This window comes from Lissotriton helveticus, chromosome 1_1, assembly GCF_964261635.1.
Source record: "Lissotriton helveticus chromosome 1_1, aLisHel1.1, whole genome shotgun sequence".
NCBI classification, from domain to species: domain Eukaryota; kingdom Metazoa; phylum Chordata; class Amphibia; order Caudata; family Salamandridae; genus Lissotriton; species Lissotriton helveticus.
In genome coordinates this window covers 1,439,734,943-1,439,760,348 of record NC_136057.1, presented here as the reverse complement: position 1 = coordinate 1,439,760,348, position 25,406 = coordinate 1,439,734,943, and the positions used below count along the sequence as shown (strand labels likewise).

Sequence of the window (25,406 nt, the reverse complement as noted above, 5' to 3'; positions counted from 1 at the left end):
ATGGTGGTCGGTGACCGACATCAGGCGGTCGCACTCGTCGCAACCCTTGAAACCGGGCATCCTACCGGCACCGTAGAGGATTAAGTAGTTAACAAGAAAATTGGTCAAAAGACCGGAGTACTGCTCTTCGGATCTGCGCTAACTGGCGCGGAAAAAAGAAGAACTGACGTCAGCGCGCGGAGGCGGCGTCTATATACTCCAGCGACGTCATCACGGCGCACGACGACGCGGAGCCGCAGGGGACGCCTGCAGACGACGCCTACCGACGCGCAGGGGTACTGCTACGCAAAAGTTTCCGGATCCAGACTGACGCCTGGGGATATTCTAAGGTAAGGAATCTAATACTAACCTGTTTCTTTCAGATTTCTTTATTATTGTAGGACTGTGAAAGTACTGCACCTATGCCGCTTTGATTAGCATCAACAGTCCCCAAACATCTGGCACCCGGTTTAAATGCTGACAAAAGCTAGTGTTTTCATGATCACATTTTTCATAGTATTGAACGCTTGGTCAGCAATTTCATCCCAAACAAACTGAACATTTTTTAAATAGATTTCTGAGGGGTTGGACAATAATGGAATAATCTTTAATGATTTTCACTCAAAATTTACTCATCCCCAAGAAAGCGCTGAGGGAATCTCTGTCTTTGGGAGGAGGGACTTCTTATATTGCCCGTATTAATGAAAACTTTGGATGTATCCCCATGTCAGAGACACGAAGTCCCAGATAGTCTACTTTTGTTTTGCAGATATTGCATTGGTCAGGTTTAAGATATATCCCAACATTTCTAAATACTTCCAAAACGTTTGACAAGATGGACTTATGTTCTGCTTTCGTACTTGAAAAGATAAGGACATTGTCCTGATATGATTGTGCTCCCAGGATTCCAGACAATACAGAATCCATGAACTTTTGGAAAACACTTGTTGCAGAAGTCAGACCAAAGAGAAGTCTCAAGAATTTATAGGCCCCAAAAGGAGTGATAAATGTCAGAAGGTGCTGGGATTCTGCAACAAGTGGAATCTGGTCATAGGCGAGGTCCAAAAGCGAGAAAAACTTGGCTCCACTGATATTCAATAGCAAATCACTGATTTTATGCAATGGATGACAATCACGGACAATATTTTAGTTTAAAGTGCGCATGTCCACACATAGACTAATATTACCATCCTTTTTACGATCTATTACAATGGGACTGATCCATTTAGAAGAGTCAGTCTGGGTGATTACCTTATCTTTTACCAGGGTATACAGTAACATTTTAAGATCATTTCTAACTGATAAGGGAACAGACCTGATTTTGTGTGACACAGGAACAGCATTTTCCTTTAATTTGATTTTGTACTCAAATGTATCAATCACGCCAATTCTTATTGGAAAATACTTCTGGAAAAACGTTCAACATTTCAGTAAGGAGATAATCTTCAGAATCTTGTGTAGAAGCCAAGTTAATATCACACACACCCCGACCGGATTGGATGATCCAGGAACCAACATCAAACCCAAGCTTGCTAAATCACACCACTCCAAAATTAATTTGCCTTTCTTAGCCACGTAGATTTTACTGTATGCTTCTCTACCCAAACACTTAACATTTTCCGTAAAGAAGACAAGCATATCATTGTCTTTATCACCGTAAGCTTTTGGAAATACATCTGGTCTTTCTAAAGGTTTGGTTGGTTGTGGATTATACAGGGTATCCAAAATTATTGTGATATGGTACACCTGAATCTGCCATCATATCAAGTTTAGCGTCACCAATTTAGACATCACAAATAGGCCCTTAATTGGAATAGAATCAATCGTGTCAACTTCAAGGGTAAGTACCAGTCTGGATAGGTCCTGTGAACAATCCTCTGTGATAAAGGCAATGTCAACAGACCCCACCCGAGTGATATCCCCATCACTCCTGCATACCTCTGAAAAAATTACCCATCTTATGACATTTGGTGCATCTCTTACTAACAGTGGGCAAACAGGGTTATTGCGAAGGTGTGTCTTAGATCCACACCGGTAGCAAAACAGTACTCTTTTCACCTTAAAATGTGTTACTTTTAGACCTGAATGATATAGTGTTAATGGATTCAGGAATCAGAACATTGCTTACAGGTTGAGACATTAAGTCTGAAGAAATACATCTAGTGGAGAGAATGGAAAGTTAGATTGCTTTTGCCTTGTTGATAACTTCCATCAATGTTAGTTCCCAGAAAGAAAGAAGTTGCTCTTGAACTTTCTTCGAATTGCAGCCAAATACAAACTGATCTCTAATGGATACGTCAACAGATAAACCAAAATTGCATTTTGCAGCCAAAATCCTGAGCACACAGATGCATTTTCCACCGACTCATCTGCTGATTGTTTTCTCTTGTTGACACTAAATCTTTCCAATACACATGGCTGTTCTGTGAATTTGCTCTTCAGTCTGGTTATGGCTTATAAGTATTCATTCTAGCTCTCACCTTGTCCTGATGACGTTATCAGAAGTAGTTTGTCAAAACACTTTCTGTCCCTCAATACCCAAATTGCTATATAGAATGGCCTTTCTTTTTGCATTGAATTTCTCAGCATCAATTGCAACGAGAAAGTTCTCAAAAGAATTGTGCCATTTGTCACACAGTTGAAGAGGTTTGCCAGAATGGCTTTGGTATTTTATGTGCAGAAATAGCCTTTTTAATCTTTTCTTCTGATATTTTAATCGGGTTAACTATCTCTGCTAGAATGTCTCCTCTCTTCTTAGGGTCAGCAATGTTGGAAAATTGTTTTCCTCCAGCTGCTTTTCTTTAGAGTTCAAATCATGGTCTCCAACCCCGCCTCATCCCTTCAAGCTTGATCATCCTCCGAAGCAGAACTGATGTCTTCAGACACTACAGCATTGAATATTTGTTCTTGTACGAAATCTTTGTGTTCACTCAAAGAGCTCAACTTCTGCTGTTTAAGTACAGACTTGAATGTTTTCTCTTTGGATTGTTCTGAAAGTCTTTTGCTGCAAGACAAACTTCGGGTCAGACCTCTTTTTGCGAGATACATCAGTGTGCCTCAAAACTGTAAGAAGAAACATCTTCAAGGTCAAAATCAGAATGGTTTTGCCCCTCACACTCATTAGACGCCGCCATCTTTTGAAAATCCAATTTCCTCAATAAATGGGGGATATTTCTTCTGCCTTTCAAGTGCTGACTGCTTTTACATCTCCACTGTGACAACAGGATTTTAGCTCATTGAATTAAAGTTTTTGCTTTGAAAAGTGAACAAGAATACCAAGCGTGCATTTTTTATAGCAAAACTTTCAGTTGCAGTTCAGGGACAACTTGAAAAGTCTCTTAATTCAAGTTGATGGTAAATGCGACAAAGTTATGCAAGTAGAAAACCACAGAGAGGCCATGGGGCAAACAAATAGGGAAAAATGGTAAAGTGACATTCAGTTAAGGAAAAATTAACGAAAAGACAGTTGAGGGCAGGGGAAGAGAAGGCATGGAAGAGAAAGGTAATGGCACGAATACAAAAGTTAGTGATGAAGAGGAAAAGGAGAGAAACAAAAATGGACAGACACCTAGGAACGACTGGTAAGCAGGGGCATACCAAGAGACTGAGGAAGCACAAATATAGGACACATGAGCCCCATGTTCAATGGGTTCATGAATTGTCTTCAATGCCTCAGACTTTAAAAGCCTAACCCTCTCTGTATTTTAACATTTTCCTCTTCGACAAAATCACTTTTAAACAGTTCCGTTACTCGTCTTGTCATTCCTTGGATACCTTTAATATCCTTATTTTTCTTGCTCTGTTAATGCCTTTTCTGATGATTGAAGTTGACGGACAAAAGAGTGGCAGAAACAAAGAAGAGATCATTAAAAAAGCAATAAATATTGAACCAAAAGATTAGAGGAGAACAATAAGAGGATTGAGAATAAACAGACAGCAAAAGCGAGACAAAAATGTAAAGCATATTCACACCCAAAAAATTTGGACCACAATTATTTTTCTCCCAAGTTATATTTTACAAAAACACAAGAACAATTCAATAAATAGAAAACAAAATTACAAAAATTAACAAACTTTATAGTAAAGTAAGGAGTGTGGGGGGATGCCACCCAGGTTAGTGTGAGCAAGCAGGCCCCCCTCTCTCTGAACATCATATTGCAAAGTAAAAGGTTAATCTTTCCCAGTCCATATATTTAATAGGTCAATCAATCATTATATCAGACTTCATAGCAAGCTTCTGGACCCAGAGGAGCTGGGCGCTCCGGATTTGTTCCTGAGAATTTATACAGTGTAGGGAAATTGGAGGCATGGGCGGCCGAGGAACTGGGACCCAGCCAGCTACGCCGCACTCAGCAAACCACATGCTGAGGAGCAGGAGAAAAGAGGCAACAGCAAGAAATTTTCACAAGGTTGGGGGCGGCCCCTACCATGTCCAGAGGTGTGGCCAACATGAGGTAAACCCCTCAACTTTTTCAGGTGGCAAGGGGCAGGTGAGGCATGAGGTATGCCCCTGTGAGTAAGGGCGTGTCCCCTCTGTGCTGCAGATGCCTGTGAGGTAAACAACACATTTTGATGTATTAAAAGCAAGCATATTCTGGCAACCCCCACCATCCCCAACACTGTTCCATGATTAGTGGCGGTCAATGCTTTGCGCTCTTTAAATATTAGAAGGAAGGGGTGGAATATATAGGAGGTAAGCCCCAGACATAACTGATATGGCAATCTAAGACCCCTTCTGGAAATCTGAAATGCCCATGTAACGAAAGCTAGAAAGGTGAAACCTGCAAGGCTAATGATTCACAATTTAAAAGAGTTCATTCTATCGAGCGAATGACTCATAATTCAAAGGAAAAAGTCTGCAGGGTTAATTTAACCCGATTTAGAAAAGTAAACTTTACAGGTTGTGATTCCAAATCTTAAAGGTGACATGTGCAGGGGCCATTTACCTTAATGCAGAAAAGTAAAATATAAAGGGACCCTCTGTGGAAACCTAGTTGCAAAGTCTACAAGTTTTGCATCCAAATCTAAAAGTGAAATCTGGAGTGCATTGGATTATATTCCAAAGAGTGAAAGTTTGTAATTTTACAAGAACCGTGCATCAAAATACAGAATATTGAAAGGTGCATCATGAAAATCGATAAGTGAAACCTGCAGTGGCCAATGAATCGTAACTTAAAAGAGTAAAGTTGCCATGGTCCTTTGATCTAAAACTAAGGCCAAAATCTTTAAGACTCTTGCATCATAACTTAAATAGAGAAATCTGCAAGGTCAGCGTATTGTATTTTTGACAGGAGAACTTTATGAAGCTAGCGTATTTTAACATACGCAATTTAAATCGGCAGGGCCAGTGCAGTGAAAAACGGAAGAATAAAATGTACAGGGCCTGTGCACCGTAATCGAGAGGAATATATGAAGGGCCCAAGTACTCTAGTCTACTTTCCCAAAAGCTTAATTATATGATAAAGTTGGAAGGCTTGGAACAAACGTACCAAGAAAGGCTTTAACGAGCAGGCCAGATGTGCGACTCAATTCCAGAACAATCGCATGAAATAGAAAGGACATTGAGAAGTGGACACAATTGGGGCTGGGCAAGTTCAAACATCAGCCTTGCAGGGCTCGCCCTAGTGAGGTTGAGAGTCCATAGATAGAATCCCAGTGCATTCCATAAAAGCGCAGTCCTTCTTGGCACTACTTTAACTCCAAGATTAAGTTATGGGTAAGCAGGTTACAAAATATCTGAGTGGGGTGGAAAACTTATTGCTTTATTTGGAAGGTGTCTCTAAAGTGCTTCTATAAACAGAACACTTGAAAAGTCCTAGTGCCCAGGGGTACATTGTGGGCCACTGCAAGACAAAGCCTGGGATAACCGGCAAATGAGTGGCGACAAAAGGGGATCCAGTCAATCCAGTGAAAGATCAAAATTGGTGACAGTTTCAATGAGACAACCAAGTCAGTACATGGAAAGCAGAAAGTCAAGTGGGACAGTAGGCTGTGCCTTCCACATCAGAGCAATGGCATATACACACCAAGTGTATTATAGTATAGATCTCTATCCTGTAGGTGTAGAGCAATACGCTAAGAAATGTAGACTCAAGGGTACCAGCTGTACGAATCCAGAGGAGTGAGAGGGCAGACATACTGGCAGAAAGCTAGGAGGCTATATGTGCAACAGGGGGGGCTTAGCGATGTATTTAACTGGACAACATTAAGCAAGGGCTGTATGAAATCTAAGCACCTTATTGTGAGGCGGCAATGGAGTATTAACAAGTGTGCATCAAGCACAGCTTCATGTCTTAAACCGGAGTATTCAAATTCAAAAGGAGTGAGGATGCCAAAGTGGGCACCACATCAAGGATAAATTCACTGTCCCTTTTCTTGAGCAATACTGAGTCACTAAGGGAGAACCCTACTCCTGGAGGCGGCGGCAGTGGTCAGTGCAGCTTCTCTTGAGGTACTGGCTCGAGTCCGGGATCATTCACAAACAGAATAGGAGAGAATAACTTTCTAAAATAAATGATACCATAGTGAGAAGACGCAAGTGGCCCGTTTGCATCCACGAAAAGATGTGCTATGCTCAAATCTTAAAAACACAAAAATGACAGAGATCTGGGATGACCCTCTCACTCCGACAGCCAAGCAGGTATGACACCAATGTACTATGTCTCCACCATTTCCCTGAAAAGGCCTGCAGTACCTTCCATTTGACACCCAGCAGCTTAAGGTACACATTAGGAAGAGAAGGGCCCAGGGCTTCCTGCTTCATTGTCCGTAAACACCCATGGTCAGGCGTGGCAGAGGGTCCAATATGACAGCAACTGGAAGCTGTCCATTTCAACAGTCAACGCCTCTAGAGTCTCACTTCAAACATAGCCATGAGCTGCCCGTAGCTTCCACCAGGAGCAGCCATCGAAGTGGGACCAGACGGTCCAAATCGGAAGCAAACAATAAACAATTCCATTGAATTTAATTTTTAAAAATAATGGACTCCACTGCGGTCTGCCACAACGCATCTAACAATGGGCGAGCACTCCGAGTAACGGCAAGAAATGATTAAGCACATGCAGGAATGTTTGGAGCGGAAACGTGCAGGACGTGGGAGCGAGTCTGCCTGGGCCAGAAGGTGAGGCGCAGACTCCATCCGTGCAGAATGCCCTGCAGCAGAACACACACAACTAGGAATGCTGGGAGTGCAGGCCCCAATCTGCAATGCTGTGCACGGGGTCCACGGGTGAAGGGGCACTGGGGCTGATCCACAGGTACGTTGACACTGGCGGCAGAGCCTGCGGGTGCAGAAATGTTCAGTGCGGAGCCCAGATGTGCAGATATGCTCACAAGGGAGTCCACATGTGCCTCAAAGTTGCCAGCAGGCTCCGCTTGTGCAGGAATATGCTAGGAATAAAGTCTACACGTACGGCAATGCTTGGATCAGGTATGCCGCAATGGTGGGTATGGAATACATGGAGGCCACAACACGGTGTGACAGTTTCTTGGTTATCCTTCAGTTTGCTGGAGTTACGTTGCAGAGTAATACTGACCACAGCATAAACCAAGTCCTTCTAGCACTCCCCTCCTCTTCGTTAAATAAATAAATATAAAATTAAATATCAACCATTTTATAAAGAATAAAAATAAAAACGGAGGAAAGAGTGGCTTTCAGTGAGCCGGGCACCAATTTGCACAAGAGTCCCATCGTCTTACAAGAGAGCCCGTACGAGGCAGGGGTCCCACACAAAGGCCTGGCGTCAGCCAAAGCGCTCCCGCACCAGCAGCATCAGCTTCTTTTTGCCCTTGTAGGTCTGTTTGAGGTTGTCCAGGAACTGCCCGAACTGCAGGTGTCCGTCGGGGGCCAGAAGGAATGTCTCCCGGGCTTTGCACAGAAACTCTATAAATTCCCCATAATGCCGCGGGCTGATGTGCGTGAGCCGCGAGTGGGTGGTGCTGATGTAGGCCGTCATGGCGGCGTCTAGCAGCTGGCAGAGCGGGGCCTTCTCCGTCGTCCCCAGCAGCTTGCCCGAAGTCCTGCGTCCGGGGAGGCCCGCCAGGCCGGGCGTGGGGATGCTCCAGCGCCGCAGGATGTCCGAGAGGACCGGGGCGCACTGCACACTTTTGATCACCAGCGGCACCACCGCCGCCAGCTCGTTCTTCCCCAGCGAGTGGCTCAGCGAGCAGGCCCAGAGCACGTCATTCACGGCAGGGTGGGTGTCCTGGTTGAAGGCGATGTTGAGGTGCGAGAGCGCCAGCATTGCCAGCTTGTAGGCCCGGAGCAGCAGGCCTCGGTGCTCCATGTAGCGGGCTACCGTGAAGAGGTGGGAGTGGCCCATGCTGGTGCTGGACGAGTCCAGGACGATCTGGTAAGCCGCCTCGAAGGCGGCGTGGTTCTTCTCGCACAGTGTGAGCGCCGGCAGCGAGCAGTTCTGGGGGTCCTTCATGGCGCACTGCAGGGCCACGGTGCGGGCGCAGCTGCACAGCTCCTCTCGCTGGCTGTAGTCCAAGCTCAGCCGCAGCAGCGTGGAGTGCGTGGTGCTCGTAACCGCCACAATGGTCGTGGCCTCGATGGGCGTGAACAGGGAGTACCAGTTTTGCATGATGTTCATCAGGGCCTGCACACCTAGAGGACAAAACACAATGTTAAGGAAGAGAATGGCCATGTAACTTACATTCATACAGCTTAACCAGCCTACTGTGCTGGAGGAAACATCCTCACGGCCCCAGAGCAACCATTCCCCATAGGGTCTGGAAGAAGCTACACACCACTTAATTCACAGCCCCGAATGGCACATGGACCCACCAACCTTATTCAGATCAAGCCTGCTTCGCTGCTCCCTACACTCGTGAAAGAACATGGAACCTTGAAGAAGGCCCTACACAGCCTCTTATGCTTTGGCTCAAAAATGGCCACTGTGCTATTGCTTAGGTTGATTAATTCAGTATTATGCAACATATATTCTTTTTTTCCATTTCTCACAGCCTTTCTACCTAGGGGTGACACTCGACTCCATACTCAGTTGGAAAAAATACATTAAGAAAACGCACCAGAAAGCCTCAGCCAAACTGCTTATAAAGGCTACGTCAATAATTTCAAAAAGGGGGTGGTGATGGACAGAGTATCTGAGTTAATCAGAACACTCCTACCCAGTCAACAGATCAGGGCTTGAAACATCACCGTTTTTTAGCTCACTGCACCATCCCAGTTCAGAACCTGGCTATATGCAAATTAGTCTGTCCCTGGCCCAGTGAATCATGGGAACAGGGCAGACCAAACTACCAAGCCAATTCTTCACTGGAAAGGAAACAAGCTTCCGGGGACCGGTTTCTGGCATTACAGCCGTCTTCGGCCCGGCTTGCTTGAATCCTGATGGTGCAATGAGCAAGGGACTCATGTCTGAGCATACCCTTCTACACTCATGGTGGCCAAAATAATTTCAAAAAGGGGGGGGGGGGGGTGGTGATGGACAGAGTATCTGAGTTAATCAGAACACTCCTACCCAGTCAACAGATCAGGGCTTGATCCATCACCGTTTTTTTAGCTCACTGCACCATCCCAGTTCAGAACCTGGCTATATGCAAATTAGTCTGTCCCTGGCCCAGTGAATCATGGGAACAGGGCAGACCAAACTACCAAGCCAATTCTTTACTGGATAGGGTAGGAGTGTTCTGCTTAATTCAGATACTCTGTCCATCACCACCCCCTTTTGAATCGTTATAAAGGCTACGTCAACTCCTGTGCAGAGCAGGGTGTGCTCAAGCAACGCATTATTGGACCCACAGCAGTAGATGCAGACAGGCACGAGACAACTAAAACAGACAGCTAAAATGCAAATGACCTTTATGAGCCAGCCCAGCCTACTCAATTCACATTTAAAATAGGGCACTGGAAACTGGTAAGGAAGCACTGAAACACATTTGAAACTAAGACACACATAATAAAGACACATGGACATAGGGGAGCCAGCACAGACTGATAGGGAAGCATAGACCAAAAATATTTAATATGACCAATAAGAGTACTACCACAACCTACCCATCTATAAAAACAAGCGGTCTCGCATTTGAGAGTTTAAGCTATTGGCATTATTAATGATAATGCTTTTTTTTTTAATCAATTTTGATAATTAACGCAAATAAAAGGCATGGTCATTTACAATGTCAATAAGTCAAACGAGACCCATTTAATTTCAAATAAGCTGCCCCCATTGACCCAGGCCGCTTGGAAAGTGAAAGTATGCATGGCGCGCCGAATGTTGCAGGAAAGCAGGTCGTGCCTGCAGTAGGAGAAACTCATTAAAGAAAATAGCGCTTACAGGCTAAATAAGACAAACCGTGTAACAACCCAAGTAAAAGGGTCAGTCCTACTGGGAGGTTACAAATGGAGACAAGGCAGTACTAAGGAGGGACTAACAAGCCTATTAACGAATCTGAAGCCAGCATTTACAAAGGACAGTGTCACTAGCCAATGACAAATATGGTCAGAGAGTGGGCGAAGCTTCAAGTCCATACTTGAATACAGCATGACTCGCAGAGCAGTGCATGTGATGCCCAGGCTCGAGCTAAACAGCAGAGGCCCAAATCAACAAAGGAAAAGATTGAATGAACAGCGGCAGTCCGAGTGAAAGGTGGCCCAATTACAAACACAAAGTGAAGAAAACTGACTAAAGGAGGGATTGAAGCAGACAAGACACAAAGTGGAAGACAAATGCTTCAGTGACACAAAGAAGCACACAACGGGAAAAAAACTTTCATAAACATAGGCAGAAGGCCCTATTGCAGGCAAGCTGTTTATCGGGATTCAATGGCAGATTCGGGGGGCTATCCCATATCCCACTTTTAAAGGCCTATGAAGGGAAGATCCCACCGATAGGCCTGTATGGGGGAGAGGTATTCTCTCTTGATCCAACCTTGAATGAGACAGACTGGAAGGGGTAGTGCTTAAAAGATTTCGCACACTCCTACAAGGTACCATGGTTCAGGCTATAAGGAGAGAGTTCAGTCTGGTCTCTTGGAACATGGCAGCCGCCGCTCGGGCTCTAAAATACTTTAACACCCTGCTGGAGAATGAAGAGGTGGTTAAAGTCTCCAAATTGTGTTGGGAAGAGAGGCAAAGCAGTGAAAGGATTTGGGCAAAGGCCGTTCGAACTAGAATAACTGCAATGAAGAACCTCCACTTAAATAGTGTTTCAGTCCCATCCTGGCTCACTTTCCCAGGCAAACGAGTATTGAGAGAATCTGCAGCTATGGTGTCACAACAATGTGATTTATTATATTTAAAGAAGAAATCTATTAGCTTCTCGTTTGCTTCATTTGGCCAGGATTGTGTTCTCTTATTTATTGCAGTTACCAGATCCAGGTTTGAGAAAAGAAATCCTAAGGATTCGGTGGGATGTAATCCAATCTTTTCATCCCCACCAATATAGGATTGGGGTGCAGAATAATAGTGGTCTTTGTCCTTGCCCGTTGAGTTAAATGTACTATTACGCATATTCTTATGGACTGCGCTTTTTATCTTGCAAATCGGATCAAGTTTTTAAGAACTTGTTTTTTTAAATATGATACTCTTCATAGGAACAAAGCGGTGGAGTTACAGTCTGAGATGCGATATTTAGATGTGGCAGTTGGGATTTCTCGGTTCTTACGAATTGTTAAACAGAATTTTTAAAAATGGAATGTAATGGGGATGGGGCGGTGAGGAGGGGGGTTCATTTAAAGGTTTTAATTAAAGTGTACTTTTTAGAATGTTTTATGGACAATTATCTAAATAAACTTGTTTTTGAACCTTTCATAAACATAAGAAATAAGTACAGATACATTTATTGAAACAACAAATCGCAAATAAGTACAGAGAGACTAACCAACAGAGACAAAGAGTCTACTAGCATTAACTAGACAACTATTCGTACCCGGAAACAGATGCATATTTGCTTCCTAATACAATATGCATGCATGTACAAAAAAAAAAAAAAAAAATGTAAACTTCCCCTCCCTCAAATCCAGTCTGGAACACTGAACACCACCCAAATTCCTCTCCCAGTCAGTGGGTGGCAACTGATGATGGGCTGGAGATTGTGAGGCATCCTCCCTTTCTTACCGATTTCAGTTGCACAGCTAACGAGCCAGCGCACCATCTCCCTCCGCCGCCATGTCATAGTGTTCAGAGTCATCCTCATCACCTGCAAGAGAAGCAACACGCATTATAAAGAGCATCATGTGGTTACTGGATTACCAGGCAAAACTTTTTTTGCAATTTGTCAGAGGGTGGAAGCTCCGTCATCAATGCAGAGCCTAAACACACCAGACACCTCCTCTATATTTTATTGATGGGACCACTGAATTGGGCAACCGCAGTTAACATTGCACTATATAATATTAGAGGCAGCACTACCACTGCTCTCCTCAGCATGATTCACAAGTTGCCCTTTATCCAGCCAGCTAGTTGTTGGCTAAGAAAGTACCTTCTTTTAAAAGTTTGCAATTGTGGTATGGTCTAATGAGACTCCCTCAGAGCCCCCTTCCCGTCCCCAATAACTCAGGTTGCAGTGCCTACACACCAATGATGCTTCTACATTCCACTTCTGGAAGCTCAGTGTCTGCTTTCCTGGGCCTTTTTCTGTCTCAACCACAGGTTCCATTTGTATTGATTAAGGGGGAGCACACTATTGACATTAGAACAGCTCCTACAATCCAGGAATTTAGAAAGAAAATGGAGACATCTCTTCGAAGAGTACAACAAACCTACACAAGAACACTACTATCACCACTCATGTCCACTGTTGAGACTTCCTTGCTCTTCATCTAGGTTCATACCATACAGGTAGAGAATGTCCAGATAGAGGCTCATATTCTTACTAAACAGTCGGCCAGCAGACACTCCTGCTGCAGAAGACACCACACAACAAACTCCTACCTGAAGGCCAAGCTCTAGGGAGATGCCTAGGAGGCTGCTGTCCGGAGGGGAATTTGCAGGCGTGGCGGTCTTGCAAGCATCCTGTGCTAACTTGAAGAGCAGCGCAGGGGAGTGGATGTTCTGTTGGATGGATCCCAGCACTGTGTGCAGCCACTTTGGGTCCCCTGGGGGAAGGAAGATTAAAGATGTAAGCTGGTGAACAACTCAAGTCTCTCCAGACAGAGACAGACAGACAGACAGACAGACAGAACCAACCTTACCCTTGGCAGTGGTGAGCATGGCAGATGCCAGCTCACACTGACGCGTTTCTAAGTGGCCAAGGATGAACCATCGAGGAAAGCGGTTCGCCATCATTGAGTCTAGGGGGTTGTGGTGCAGCAGATCTGGAGCCCTCATCGCTGTTTCTAGCACAGGAAGTCTGAAAGGCAAAGAAGAATTAAAGGCTATGATAACACAGGATTTCAAAGCAGTGAGAGACAGAGCACAGGACATACAGCAGAGGGGTTCTGAGACTGCATTAGAGGTAAATTGGACATTCAGAGAAGAAGGCAGCGGATGACTTACCTCATTGCTCGAAGAGCGACCCTGTAAGCCAAATCAGCATCATGTGGCAGGAGAGCAGTGAAGAGGTATCGGGCAAAGGTGTGCATTGGTACACTCTCCCGGAAGACCACTTCACCAAATCCACTGAAAGGCCCACCTTGAAAGCAAAATAAAGTCAGAAAATCATTGCCCATGCAGAGTGCCCGCTTTAAAACAAAGCAAATATATGCACCCAAAGAGTGAAATCTCTTGTGTACACAGAATTACACAGCAACTTGGTGCTATCACACATTACACCGAACCTTTACAAATGGACCCTTTCTTTGATCTTCAATATCATCCTCGAAATAAATAGTTTACTTGATGGAATATCTCTGGGTGTCAGGAGGATCCACAAGAAAGTTAGCAATTACTGGAGGAGTTTGGGGAACGTGTTTTCACTCAGCCAGAGGTATTTGACGTTTTTCTCGGGTAGTAAACTGATGATTGAATGATTCGATGCATTATAGAATGTGTCCCCTTGGATACTTTAAATCACTAGCAGAGGCATACGTTTCACTTGCCCTGATATGCTAGAACCACTCCCATACATGCACATTACCGGAACTCCACCATTTTCTACTTCTGTCATTTATCTTTTCAGCCTCCCCAATGTAGATCTACCTCAAGTACTACCACACCACACTTACCTTCCAGCAGCAGAAGAGCTTGCTTCCTCAGCACCTGGACCAGCTTCTCATCCAGCTCCATCTCAGCCAGGAGTGCAAGAAGTTGTTCCTCGCTGCGCACCACCTTGTCCTGAGCGTACAGTCCCTCCGGCATAGCCCGCTGCTGCCCCAAGCCCATGAGGGCCACCTCCAAAGCCAGGCTAAAGTAGGATTCACCAGAGCTGGGATTGGAAGGGACTGGCACATGTTGGTACACCACCTTCTTCATTTCTACTGTGGAATCTGAGGCAAGAGACAGTCCACATGTCACAAACACCAAATGTTTTCTCTCAAATGTGAATGGAGCAAACAGAAGGAGCACAAAGACAATGCTAAGGAACCGGGGCACATGGGTTCTCCAAATGTCCATAAATACGGAAATATTTTTTACAGGCATGATCCTGAAGGGCCAGAAGGACTGGATCCATTAGAGACTTTCCGGATAGAAATAGTTATGTAAATGAGTTCCAATTGGATTCATTGTATGTATATTTATCTTACATGTATCTAGCTCTGGTGGACAGCCTTGAACACCCTAGATCTAGTACACAGCGAAGACTTAATGCATGCACTGCTCAAAAGAATTACAAAAAGGGACAACATTCCTCAACCAGGAAAGTCACATTCCAACCAGACAAAGATTCAGAAAATATATCCCCCGTAACTAGACATCCCCCGTAACTAGACATTAAACTCCTGACCACAATTATTCTTTAGCAAGCAACATCTCCCCCTTGCACAAGCCTGTTCTACAGAGTCGAGACTTCCTGACGCCCATATGCACAAGTTAAGTTGGCTGCTTTTCACCCCGCATGACAAGGACTACTTACCAGCATACAGTGCAAGACCCTCCTCATCTGTCCGAGATGCCTCAAGGAAAGTTCTGCACAGGCACCCAATGGGATCTAGAGGGTGCCCAACCCAACCCTCCAGGTTGGTGATGGTTGTTGTGCCTTTTTGCAGAAGCTCTACAAAGAAACAAGAGAAGTCAGCCTTAATTTGGTTTCTCACTCCATAGGAGAAACTCCTTCTCTCCTTAAGCTCCAAGAGTAGCCATGCAAGGGATACTGCACTGCAATATTGGCCACAATTTTTAGGGTCCCTTTCGGTGGCAATATCTGTTGCACACTAATCATCCTCTAAAAGCTAAGAACATCTTAAATGTCCCTCTTTCCTACAACACTGCATTACTCCCTCAACATCCATCCACACCACCAACTTTGACTCACTGCACAATAGTTTCCTCCTACTCACCATACTAGTCACCTCCAAACCCCTTCTCCATACCATGCAAGTAACAATAGCCCATCTATATTCCAGTTCTTATTCACTCACCTTTCTTCTGTTGCTTGGATGCTTCCAGCTGGTGGCGCTGCTGGAGCCGCATGGTGTTCACTACTGCCACAGCCAGCCGCAGGGATTCCTTGGGGTATCCATGAGAGCGCAGGGCATCCACACGGGCACAAGCCATAGGGAAGTGATCCCCTAACCAGAGCGGGCGGCCTTGTGGGTCGAAGGACAGCTTGTCACCACAACTCTTCATACCCAGGCTGTAATACTCGCTGCCCAGAATCTTCTGTAGGTGGGCATCACCCCAGCGTAGTTCACCCGCCTTAATGGCACGTCCAAAAACTGTCTGACGGGTACCACCTGCAGCAAGAGATTAAGAAAAAGCAGACCTCAGTGAGATATTGGACAATGTGCCAGGAAAGCTTTTGCATCCTAAAGGCTACTTTACCAAGGTGTCAACATAGGTGCTAGATGTCAATAGTACTAAAGGGAGTGTCAGCATGGACGCTCATGTCCTAAATTCAAAGGAGTGGATATATCACAAATCAAACAACAAAACAAGGAACGGACGACTACACTAGGCCTAGCTTTGAAAAAGATGGAAAGCACTTGGCTTTCAACTGTGTTATAGTTCAAACGAAGGAGGCAAGAGAAAACCTCTCAGAGGTCAAATGACAAGGTTACATTTTTTTCTTTCCATCGGTCTACTGTAACTGTACCTTGATGCTGGCTCGAGGGGAACTGAAAGCCTGAGCTAGCTCCGGGAGCGTCAAAAGAGTAGTTTCCTTCTTCTAGCGGGCAAACATCCATGTTATTCCATTTCTTGAGAAGCTCGAGCCACACTGCTCTCTCTTCGGCTTTACAGTGAGGGTTTAGGAGAACACACACCCACAGAGCACCTGTAGTAAGAGATGAAAGAGTTTAACACACTGACAAAAATAAAAATACCACACAAGGAAGATACCTAGGGATACCAAGAAGACAGGGTGGAGGTTAAAAGGAAAGTATACTCTATGGAACCAAAGCCAACCCCAACCAATGCAGCGTACAGCCTGCCATCATCCAACATAGGGCATTCCAGTGTAAGGATTCGACGGAGAAAGACTCAGGCAATCTTCGCTCACCAAATCTATCGATGCACCGCTGAAAAATCCCCACCTGTGCAACCTTGAATCATCCAGTTTTTTATCTTAATTAAATTATAGATCCAAGAAACACGGCGATAGTTGCCGAGTCGGCTGATCAGCACCATCCCAAGTACAGGTCCAGGCAATAAATAGGAATCGTGGTCCTCAGAAGGCTGTCCTATACCTATCCAGTCCTGATGATGACCCGCTCTTGATGCGCACAAATCAGCGCATCACCCCCCAGGGTCGAAACGTCGACACACCCCCTTTTGAGATTCAACTATACAACGTCTACTAGGACCAAGAATGTATGGACTAACCTGTTGGACTATTGCACATATAGTTGGCATTCTTCAATAATTTTTCCATTACGCATTTTTGTATGCATGTTCTAATGTATATCAGTCTTGCACAAATCTTCGTGTTTTGTAATGTATATGTTTAATGTTCGTTTGGACAGCATTATTAACGTTTGTTAACAATCCAAAAAATAATAAAGTATATGACTAAAACTTTACTTTCTTTTTCACTGTGGTCAGAGTGTTTCTTTTTGTTTGCCTTTGGTATAAGTACCACTGTATATGTACCCGTACAGGGACATACCTATGAAGTAATATAATTGGAATACTGTATCATTGTGTATTTCGGTCCGACAGAACCATTATTGATTGTTTTACTACCCACCCAGGTTCTGAGGGTTACAGGGTCACCCCATTACATTTAATGATCATCCAACGGAAAGCAGACACTTGACACCACCTACCCAAAGCTAGCCACAATCCAATCAATGGGTGGGAGCACCCAACCTATTCTGGGTACAGCGTATCAGTCCTAAACTGATAACTGGTACAGTCTCCCACCACCCAACCAGATTAAGAAACAACTGACCCCCGTCCAAACAATGCTCGGATGTCAAGGCAGCACTGAATCAGTTCTCACACTCGGCCATGACTGGCACACTCCGAAGCTAGCCACAGGAAACTATAGCCACATTTGCAACCTCTTACTAGGATCTGCCGTATTGTTTGAATGCAAACCTATCACTCCCTTCAAAATCTGACCAATATAGAATGCCTAAAACAGGCTGTGTTAGTGGGCTCATATGGTAGACCAAAACCAGCAACTTAAAGCCACTTCAGAAGCCAGCCAAAATGGCGGTGCTTACAAAAATGTACCAACAGCAATTACACCAGATGTATGCACATTAAACCTGCCACTTCAGGCACACAAAAGAATTTTGCTTAGAGAGATTATCTATGTAAATTGTTCATTGAATGTCGTCCATCCATCTAGTAACCATGGTGATAACAAGGGGTATTACAGAAAAATAAATGAAATGTTGGGGCTCACAGATGAATGCAACATTGTTTCACTAGTATGTGGAAATCGATAACAAATCTTTCTAAGGATCCTCCCTGAAAACTGCCAGTGGAAGACTGCACTTTAACAGAGTGCTTGATTTGGGATCTAAGTAGCAGCCATGGTTAGACTCAGTTTTTTTTTTTGGTATCTGGTCTGCTTTCCTTTCCCCAACGCCCTTGTTTAACTTTTTGCAGTTTTAAATACAGAACCTGGGTGCTACTTTGTAAATCTAGCATCACACTAATCTGTAATTTAAGCACTAAACCCTTAGTAATGCCCATGGGGGTGCATATCTGCAGTTGATCCAAACGTGCAGTTCCATGCCACATTTTCAGAATAACTACAGTAAAGAGTCACATTTAGACTAGGAGCATGGAAACATACACCATGAAGATAGCCTAACATTTCGACACGGATTTTAATTCATCAGCCAATGCTAAACATCCACCAGGTCTTCGAACACTGTCCTATTTCTCTTTGTGTTAATATGGCTGCCACTGAGATTGTTTAATAACAACTGTTGAATACTTTTTCAGGAATACAATAATCAAATACATGCAACAAAGGATCTACGCTCCAGACTGGCACCTCATCTCAAAACACCAGCATACAAGAAAAAACAACATGGGTGGTAAATCTTTCTCTGTTGAAGCAGCCAAACTATAGAATTAGTTACCCCCAAACAGATAAGATCCACAGATAACCATTTTATCTTCAGAAGAGTACTCAAGAGTTGGCACTTTCCTATGTGACCACCATACCCAAAACAAAAATGTACAGCATATACATGTATAATTTGATTATATGTATTTAGATATGTGCATTTTTAGCACAAATATTTATACTACTTATAGTTTAAAAATATATAGATACTTGTAGGTCTGCTTAACAAATGTATATAACTTAGGATTAAAATATATAAATAAAATATATTCTTAAGACGTATATAGGTCACTGCAAAGTTATTTGATTATATGATTAGGAGTCTCTGCTTTATTTATTCTATCGCAATGTGTATATATAATCATAACAATTGTATCTACAAGTGCTTCACTATTGAAATACCTGGGAAAACACAAAATAAGAACAAAATTGCATACCCCACCAGCCTAAACAAAGAAAAAAAATAATGTATATATATGCAGCCCCCACTAGCAAGAAAACTGTACATCCAATTGAGGCACGGCTCTTTACCGGTAGGGGCACGGACTTCCAGAAGGGCAAAAACGACAAATGCCAACTGCCCTGCCTGTAATTATGCCAGAGAAGACATTGTACATATCCTTTTCTTCTGTCCAGCATATAGTGAAATTCGAACATGCTGGATCATTCCATTATGCAAAAATCTTGGTTTCCGACACTGTGCACACGCTTGTAGAGTGCTAACTCATGACACTGCCCCTCCCATTGTTTTTGCAGTCTCCCGGTTTCTACTAGGCATGTGGCGGAGAAGAACTATTTTTATCTACAAGAAATAACGGATTGTTGTTTTTATCCTTTACTATTCCTTTGATAACCAAAGTTTAATAACTTTTTAATTCTAATGTATCTATGTTTTATTATTGTGCTTGTATATATTTTATTACATTTTTGTGGTCTCTGACCGAAATAAAGTTATCAAAGAAAGATGTATATATATATATATATATATAAATAAAAAATACAAATAAACGTTATGTACAGCAACTGTTAAGTCTTTTTTGCACATATGGGACAATAAAATGTAACTTTATATCTCTCTATTATTTTCCATATACATGCAACCCTTTCTATGTAGTTATGTATCTATATATTGATTACCTACTGCAAGGGGAAACAAGCATTGGCATTGCCAATAGGTCTCGCTTGTGGGACCTTATAAGTATTTAGTTTTGCAGCACAATATCCGATTATGCAACTCGGATATTGTGCTGCAAAACTAAATACTTATAAGGTCCCACAAGCGAGACCTATTGGCTATGCCAATGCTTGTTATATAGTGCGGACAACAGTAGTGATACATGAAGCAAAAATTACAAGTGAGCATGTTACAAAAGCAAACGTTACGTTACATGAGACAATAGTGACAGTTGTGCAAGTATCAAGAGCAAACAAAATACAAGAGGTAGCAAACGATATGTTCTTAGAGGAAACAAGCTTCTCGGCATTGCTGGTTGGGGGAGTGGGGGGGGTGGGCGGGGGAGCAGCAGGCAGATGCGAGTGGAGCGCGCGCTGGAGAGGGAGGGGGTGGGAGGACTAGGCAGCGGGAGAGAGGGAGAAAGGAGTGCGAGGGAGGCGTTTTTAGATACATGAAGCCAAAATTACAGGGAAGCTTGGCACCTGTGGACTTATATTACCAAATCCCTGCATGGAAAGTGCTGCCAGACATGCAGCTTTTACCGAACCGGAAACCCGCGGCCCACGCCAGCTAGCCATTGAAGTGAATCCGTCTCGGGGGCCGCATCGGCGTGTCAGATAGCGCCGTGCCCCCAAGCTGAGCTGTCCATGTGCTATTTAGATTAGAGAGCAGCCTACATTGCTGGGGAAGATGGCGAGCCAGAGGAAATTAATCAGTTCTGCAGTGCGGCTGATCCACGAGGGGGAAATGAACAGGCCACAGAGGGCAGCGGAAAGATATGACTAGCTGCCTGCAGATATTGGGGATGAGAAAAGAGCGACGCGGCCTGCAGATTACACTCTGCCTGAAAAGGGTGTGCGAGTGACTGCCTGGCCCGAGGCTGGTTGGGGGAGTGGGGGGGGTGGGCGGGGGAGCAGGAGGCAGATGTGAGTGGAGCGCGCGCTGGAGAGGGAGGGGGTGGGAGGACTAGGCAGCGGGAGAAAGGGAGAAAGGAGCGCGAGGGAGGCGTTTTTAGATACATGAAGCCAAAATTACAAGTGAGCATGTTACAAAAGCAAACGTTACGTTACATGAGACAATAGTGACAGTTGTGCAAGTATCAAGAGCAACAAAATACAAGAGGTAGCAAACGATATGTTCTTAGAGGAAACAAGCTTCTCGGCATTGCTGGTTGGGGGAGTGGGGGGGTGGGCGGGGGAGCAGCAGGCAGATGCGAGTGGAGCGCGCGCTGGAGAGGGAGGGGGTGAGAGGACTAGGCAGCGGGAGAGAGGGAGAAAGGAGCGCGAGGGAGGCGTTTTTAGATACATGAAGCCAAAATTACAAGTGAGCATGTTACAAAAGCAAACGTTACGTTACATGAGACAATAGTGATTGTTGTGCAAGTATCAAGAGCAACAAAATACAAGAGGTAGCAAACGATATGCAATAGCATATCTGAGGGAACACGGCCTGGGGGAAGCTGGCTGGGGAGGGGGAGGAGAAATGAAAGGAAGGCTGTGTTTGCGGGGAGGGAGAGGGGAGGTGCTGGTGTGGGAGGGGGGAGTTGCTGGTGTGGGAGGAGTGCTGCTAGGGGAGGAGAAGCCCTGGCCGTGAATGCTCGTGCATGTTCACGTGAACTGCAAGAAAACGCCGGGCTGAAACCCCTTAGTTTGAAGAGGATTTTGCCGACATGAATTCGATCCTATCCATTCCTGCGGAATGGGACAGGCTCGACCTAAAAAGGCCCTCAATTCAATTCATTACAATTACAAAGACTTGCTGTTGTGCTGGATATTGGAATAGTATAATTTACTATTCCAACTCCAGTCTGTGCAACAGTATGGAAGGTGTTGGATTTAATATCCAACATTGTCTGGCCCCTACAGCAAGTCGTACCAGCTTGCATTGTTATGCAATACAATGTAATAACGCAGTAGTTGTAAGGACCACGTTGTAATGGCATGCTATGTGTACACATGATTGTAAACTAGGTTTGCCCTTTCCAATGCACTACTCTAGTTCTCGTCCTATAGCTCTCTCAATACATCTTCTACCGCCACTCTGATTAACCCCAAACCTCGATTTACTACTATTATATACCTGATAACCCTTGACTCTTCCCTCCTCTATCCCACCTTTATTCTATTAAAGCCAACTAACAGACTTGCCTGTTCACCGATCAAATTAACAACTTATTTCCCTATAGTAATCCATTGTGTGACCAGGGGTAGCATGCTAATCGCTGAAAATCGCTTTAATGCCTCGTCAGAGGTAGTGCTATATAATTACAATTGTATAATCGTCGGACAACATGGGGATTATCCTCTTCTGAAAGTCAAGAAATTTATGTAAGGTATAATCTGGGTCAAGCTGTATCAAGGACTATAAACTGCCTAAATTATGGAACCTGTTGTGTAGGGATACAAAACTGTGTTATATACAAACATACTGCTGAGCACGTGAAGGGGCATGAATGTATAGTTCAATAACATAATAGAACACCAATCAAAAATGGCTGCTAAAGCAGGACACAGGCAACAATAGCTTTAAAAATATTCCACCATCTTATAAAAGAAAATGAGAACTTGTTAACTTTAGCAAGACGTAGCAAAACTGACTAATGTAGCTTTTTCTTTTTTACTCAAATAAAAGTTACCATTACCAACAGTGAGGAGGCTTTTTTAGCACGCAAAATAGAAGTGAAATACATTTTAAGCATGAGAGCCAGACTGAAGCTAGAATGTACTATGGATTGGGGAATTTGTTCCTTCTCCTGACTAATCTATTAGCTCAAAGCCTGGTTGCCAATTTAATACCCCCCCAACACGTAGAGTTTAACAGGCCTATCCACTGGTTATTCCAACACCACACACAAACAAAGGAAGTAGGACAAGGATTTTTGGCAACTCGCCCGGCAGATGGCAGCTATAGTAAAGGACAGTATATAGGATTCCTTCCTCTTTCCTGACAAACCTATCAGACTGTACAGGATGTTGCGCTCCAGTAGTGATCCTACATCAGACACCCATACTTTAAGCTGACCTCCTCACCTTGCTCCCTAATTTTGTGATGGTCTGTCCTACCCCCTTTTCAACAGAGCATCACAGAAGGCAATCTCCTCATTCAGGCAGCAAGAACTGCACACTCACCAAGCTCATCCCAGAGCTGCCGGCACTTGTCTGTCATGCCAGCTCCTTGCTGCCTCCAAAGAGTCAGGCGGGGGTCCTCCAGGAACTGCTCAGTCATCAGGATGAGCATGCGGGCACCATTCGAGTCCCTCATACGCAACATCTCGCGGACCTGTCGCAGAAGGGAGAAGTTGTTAGATATGTACATGTAGCCACCATAAGGAAAGAAGGCAAGTAGCTGGACTCTAATGGGTCTTCAGTGGGAGGGGTAAGGAAGGGAATGAGAAAGACTCCAGGGAGAAACAGACTGCCAGCCAATGTGGTAGGGAATGCGGGCAGAAACACAAAAGCAAATGAGCCGGCATTTGAAACAGACACCAGCAGATGCAGTCTTCTCATATTTGGTGTCAGGCAAATTGTTCTCTTGACCTGTCCAGAGAAGGCTGAACCCTTAAGGGCTGCAGAATGTGGTGCTGCCTTGGGGACGTGGGTTAGTGCAGGAGCCGCTGGCTCTAGAGCGGCAGTTCCCCAGGCATCCGTACCTTGTTGAACATGGACTGCAGCTGTTTGCTAGCCCCATAGTAGCCACCATTGGACAGTAGTTGCTTGACTTGTTCCTGGATTTGCTCTTCGTCCAGGTGCCAGCAGTTATCATCCTGGATACCCGCTCCAGCCGTAGGATCAGGCGCTCCTGGAAGAAAAGCAAAGAAAAAAGACTGCTATAGACACCAGCCCAGAAAAACAAAGTCTACGACGCTCAAAGGGAGGGATGCTAGCGAGAGAGCCAGAAACAAGAAAACAGAGGCTATCAACATTCAGGAGGAGTGAGTGATTGAGACGGGTCTAGCGAAAAATAATATGTATTTATAAATGGACTTGAACACCAGGGTTAGGTCTGGCGGGACACAGGCAACTCAAGACAACCATCCTTTACACCAAGGGGAGGCTTTACGTTGGAGGAGAGGAAGCCATTGTGTTTGAATTTCTAAAGTAAAGGCTTGGCAAAAGTGCAGTTGCCCCCTGCAGCACGCCATGTTAAGAGAGCAAAGTTATAGCATGTCATGGTAGAAGGCCACTTGAAATTTACAAGGGCAGATAGGAGTTTTAAGAAGCAAAAGGAGTTTAATAATTTCACCCCTGGCATAGCCAGCATGGCTGTGTAAACGAAACCTCTGTTGCCAGTGGAATAGCTTGGGTCGGTTCGAATGAGAGGACAAAAAGAACATCTCTTTCCTTCAGGCTGCCATAACCCCTCCCGAGTATTTAGATGAACAGTACACAGACTGCATCGAAAATGAAAAACAAATTGTCTTAATCAAAAAATAAAGACTGAGTTATGGTGCTTAAGGCACAAACTCTGGGAGACATGTTGTTAAGGGTGGACTGGTGGGTTGTGCGTTCCTTAAAGATAAGTACTGACCACACAACTCCAATAGCCCTAGAAATTAATTTGATGAAGAGGACAACGTTACCAGATCCGTTTTGGTACCAATTCCTCCAAATGGAACTGTGGAGATCAATCTGTGACTACTGGTTCCTGACAAGGTGGCTCATGTTGTCCAACTGGAGAAGTACACAAATCCAGGGCCAGCTGGACAACAACCCTGTCTAATGTGGGGGAACTCTGGGAAATATCAAATTCAAGCTATTACCAAGCACAAGATAGTTTTCACCCTTTCTGCCGAGATAACGTAGATACCAAGCAGAATGAAGAGAACGGTAGTGAGCTGCTCTTCTCAGTTGTGGGTTAACCTGGAGATCTTTGAGAGGCATCACACCAGAAATAATTCTGATAGCCAAATAAAGTATACCTCCCAATTGTAAGTCGTCCTTACCGTGTACCCGGTTGATTTCGGAGCCCAGCAGAAGGATCTCGTCGGCCAATCTCTGGGCAGTGGGCAGGACCTCAGTATGATGTGCGCTAATCAGGTACTGTACAAACTTCTGTAGCTGGTCGCGGTTCATCTGGGACAAAGTTTCCGAGATAGGTAGGCGCAGCTCCACCTGCCGAGCATTGCGAATGCGGTAGAGTGAGAGTGCAACGACATGGGCACAGTAGAAGATGTCACGGTTGTCACAGCCACAGCTCACTGATGTGATCTTGCAGCGGTCAAAGCTGATAGATACATGATAGACCTTCTCTGGATCATTCTGGCTTGGAGGTTCAGTGACACTACCACTCAAATGGAATCCTGAAACACCAAGGACAAAAAGCAAAGACCAATGAGTGCCACATAAAGAGAACACGCACATTCCCATTCTGGCAGGCAGACCTACATACAGATTACTTATAAACATATTTATTACAGAAACTTTGTAACGCCAACAGCGGAGAACACAGGCTAGTTAACTTGCCAGTCAGAAGCACAAGCATTACTCAACAACCAGTTTATTCTTTTTTTTTGTTTGTTTTTTTTTAAACAAGCACTGAGTTTGGAGAGCCTGGAAACCACTACTTGAATATATTGGTTTCACTTCTATTATCAACTATTAGAGATGACATCAGTTACCGCAAGTTTTGGTATGCAGTGTCAAGCACATCTAATTCCAAGATGC

General features: G+C 44.4%; 1 protein-coding gene across 1 annotated transcript in view; it reads right to left on the bottom strand.

Moving 5' to 3' along the window:
* Window positions 1-3,974: 3,974 nt before the first annotated feature.
* Window positions 3,975-25,406, bottom strand: part of ZSWIM4 (zinc finger SWIM-type containing 4) — a 39,841-nt gene continuing 18,409 nt past the window's right edge. Inside the window, exons 3-14 of the mRNA XM_078685551.1 lie at window positions 24,686-25,042; window positions 23,393-23,541; window positions 22,872-23,022; window positions 16,137-16,316; window positions 15,463-15,777; window positions 14,958-15,095; window positions 14,110-14,370; window positions 13,442-13,577; window positions 13,138-13,295; window positions 12,878-13,041; window positions 12,062-12,143; window positions 3,975-8,587 (exon numbers count right to left, since the gene is read on the bottom strand). Of these exons, the coding sequence (XP_078541677.1) occupies window positions 7,722-8,587; window positions 12,062-12,143; window positions 12,878-13,041; window positions 13,138-13,295; window positions 13,442-13,577; window positions 14,110-14,370; window positions 14,958-15,095; window positions 15,463-15,777; window positions 16,137-16,316; window positions 22,872-23,022; window positions 23,393-23,541; window positions 24,686-25,042 (2,957 nt within the window). The 3' untranslated portion in view covers window positions 3,975-7,721. The remainder of the gene's footprint in view (window positions 8,588-12,061; window positions 12,144-12,877; window positions 13,042-13,137; window positions 13,296-13,441; window positions 13,578-14,109; window positions 14,371-14,957; window positions 15,096-15,462; window positions 15,778-16,136; window positions 16,317-22,871; window positions 23,023-23,392; window positions 23,542-24,685; window positions 25,043-25,406) is intronic.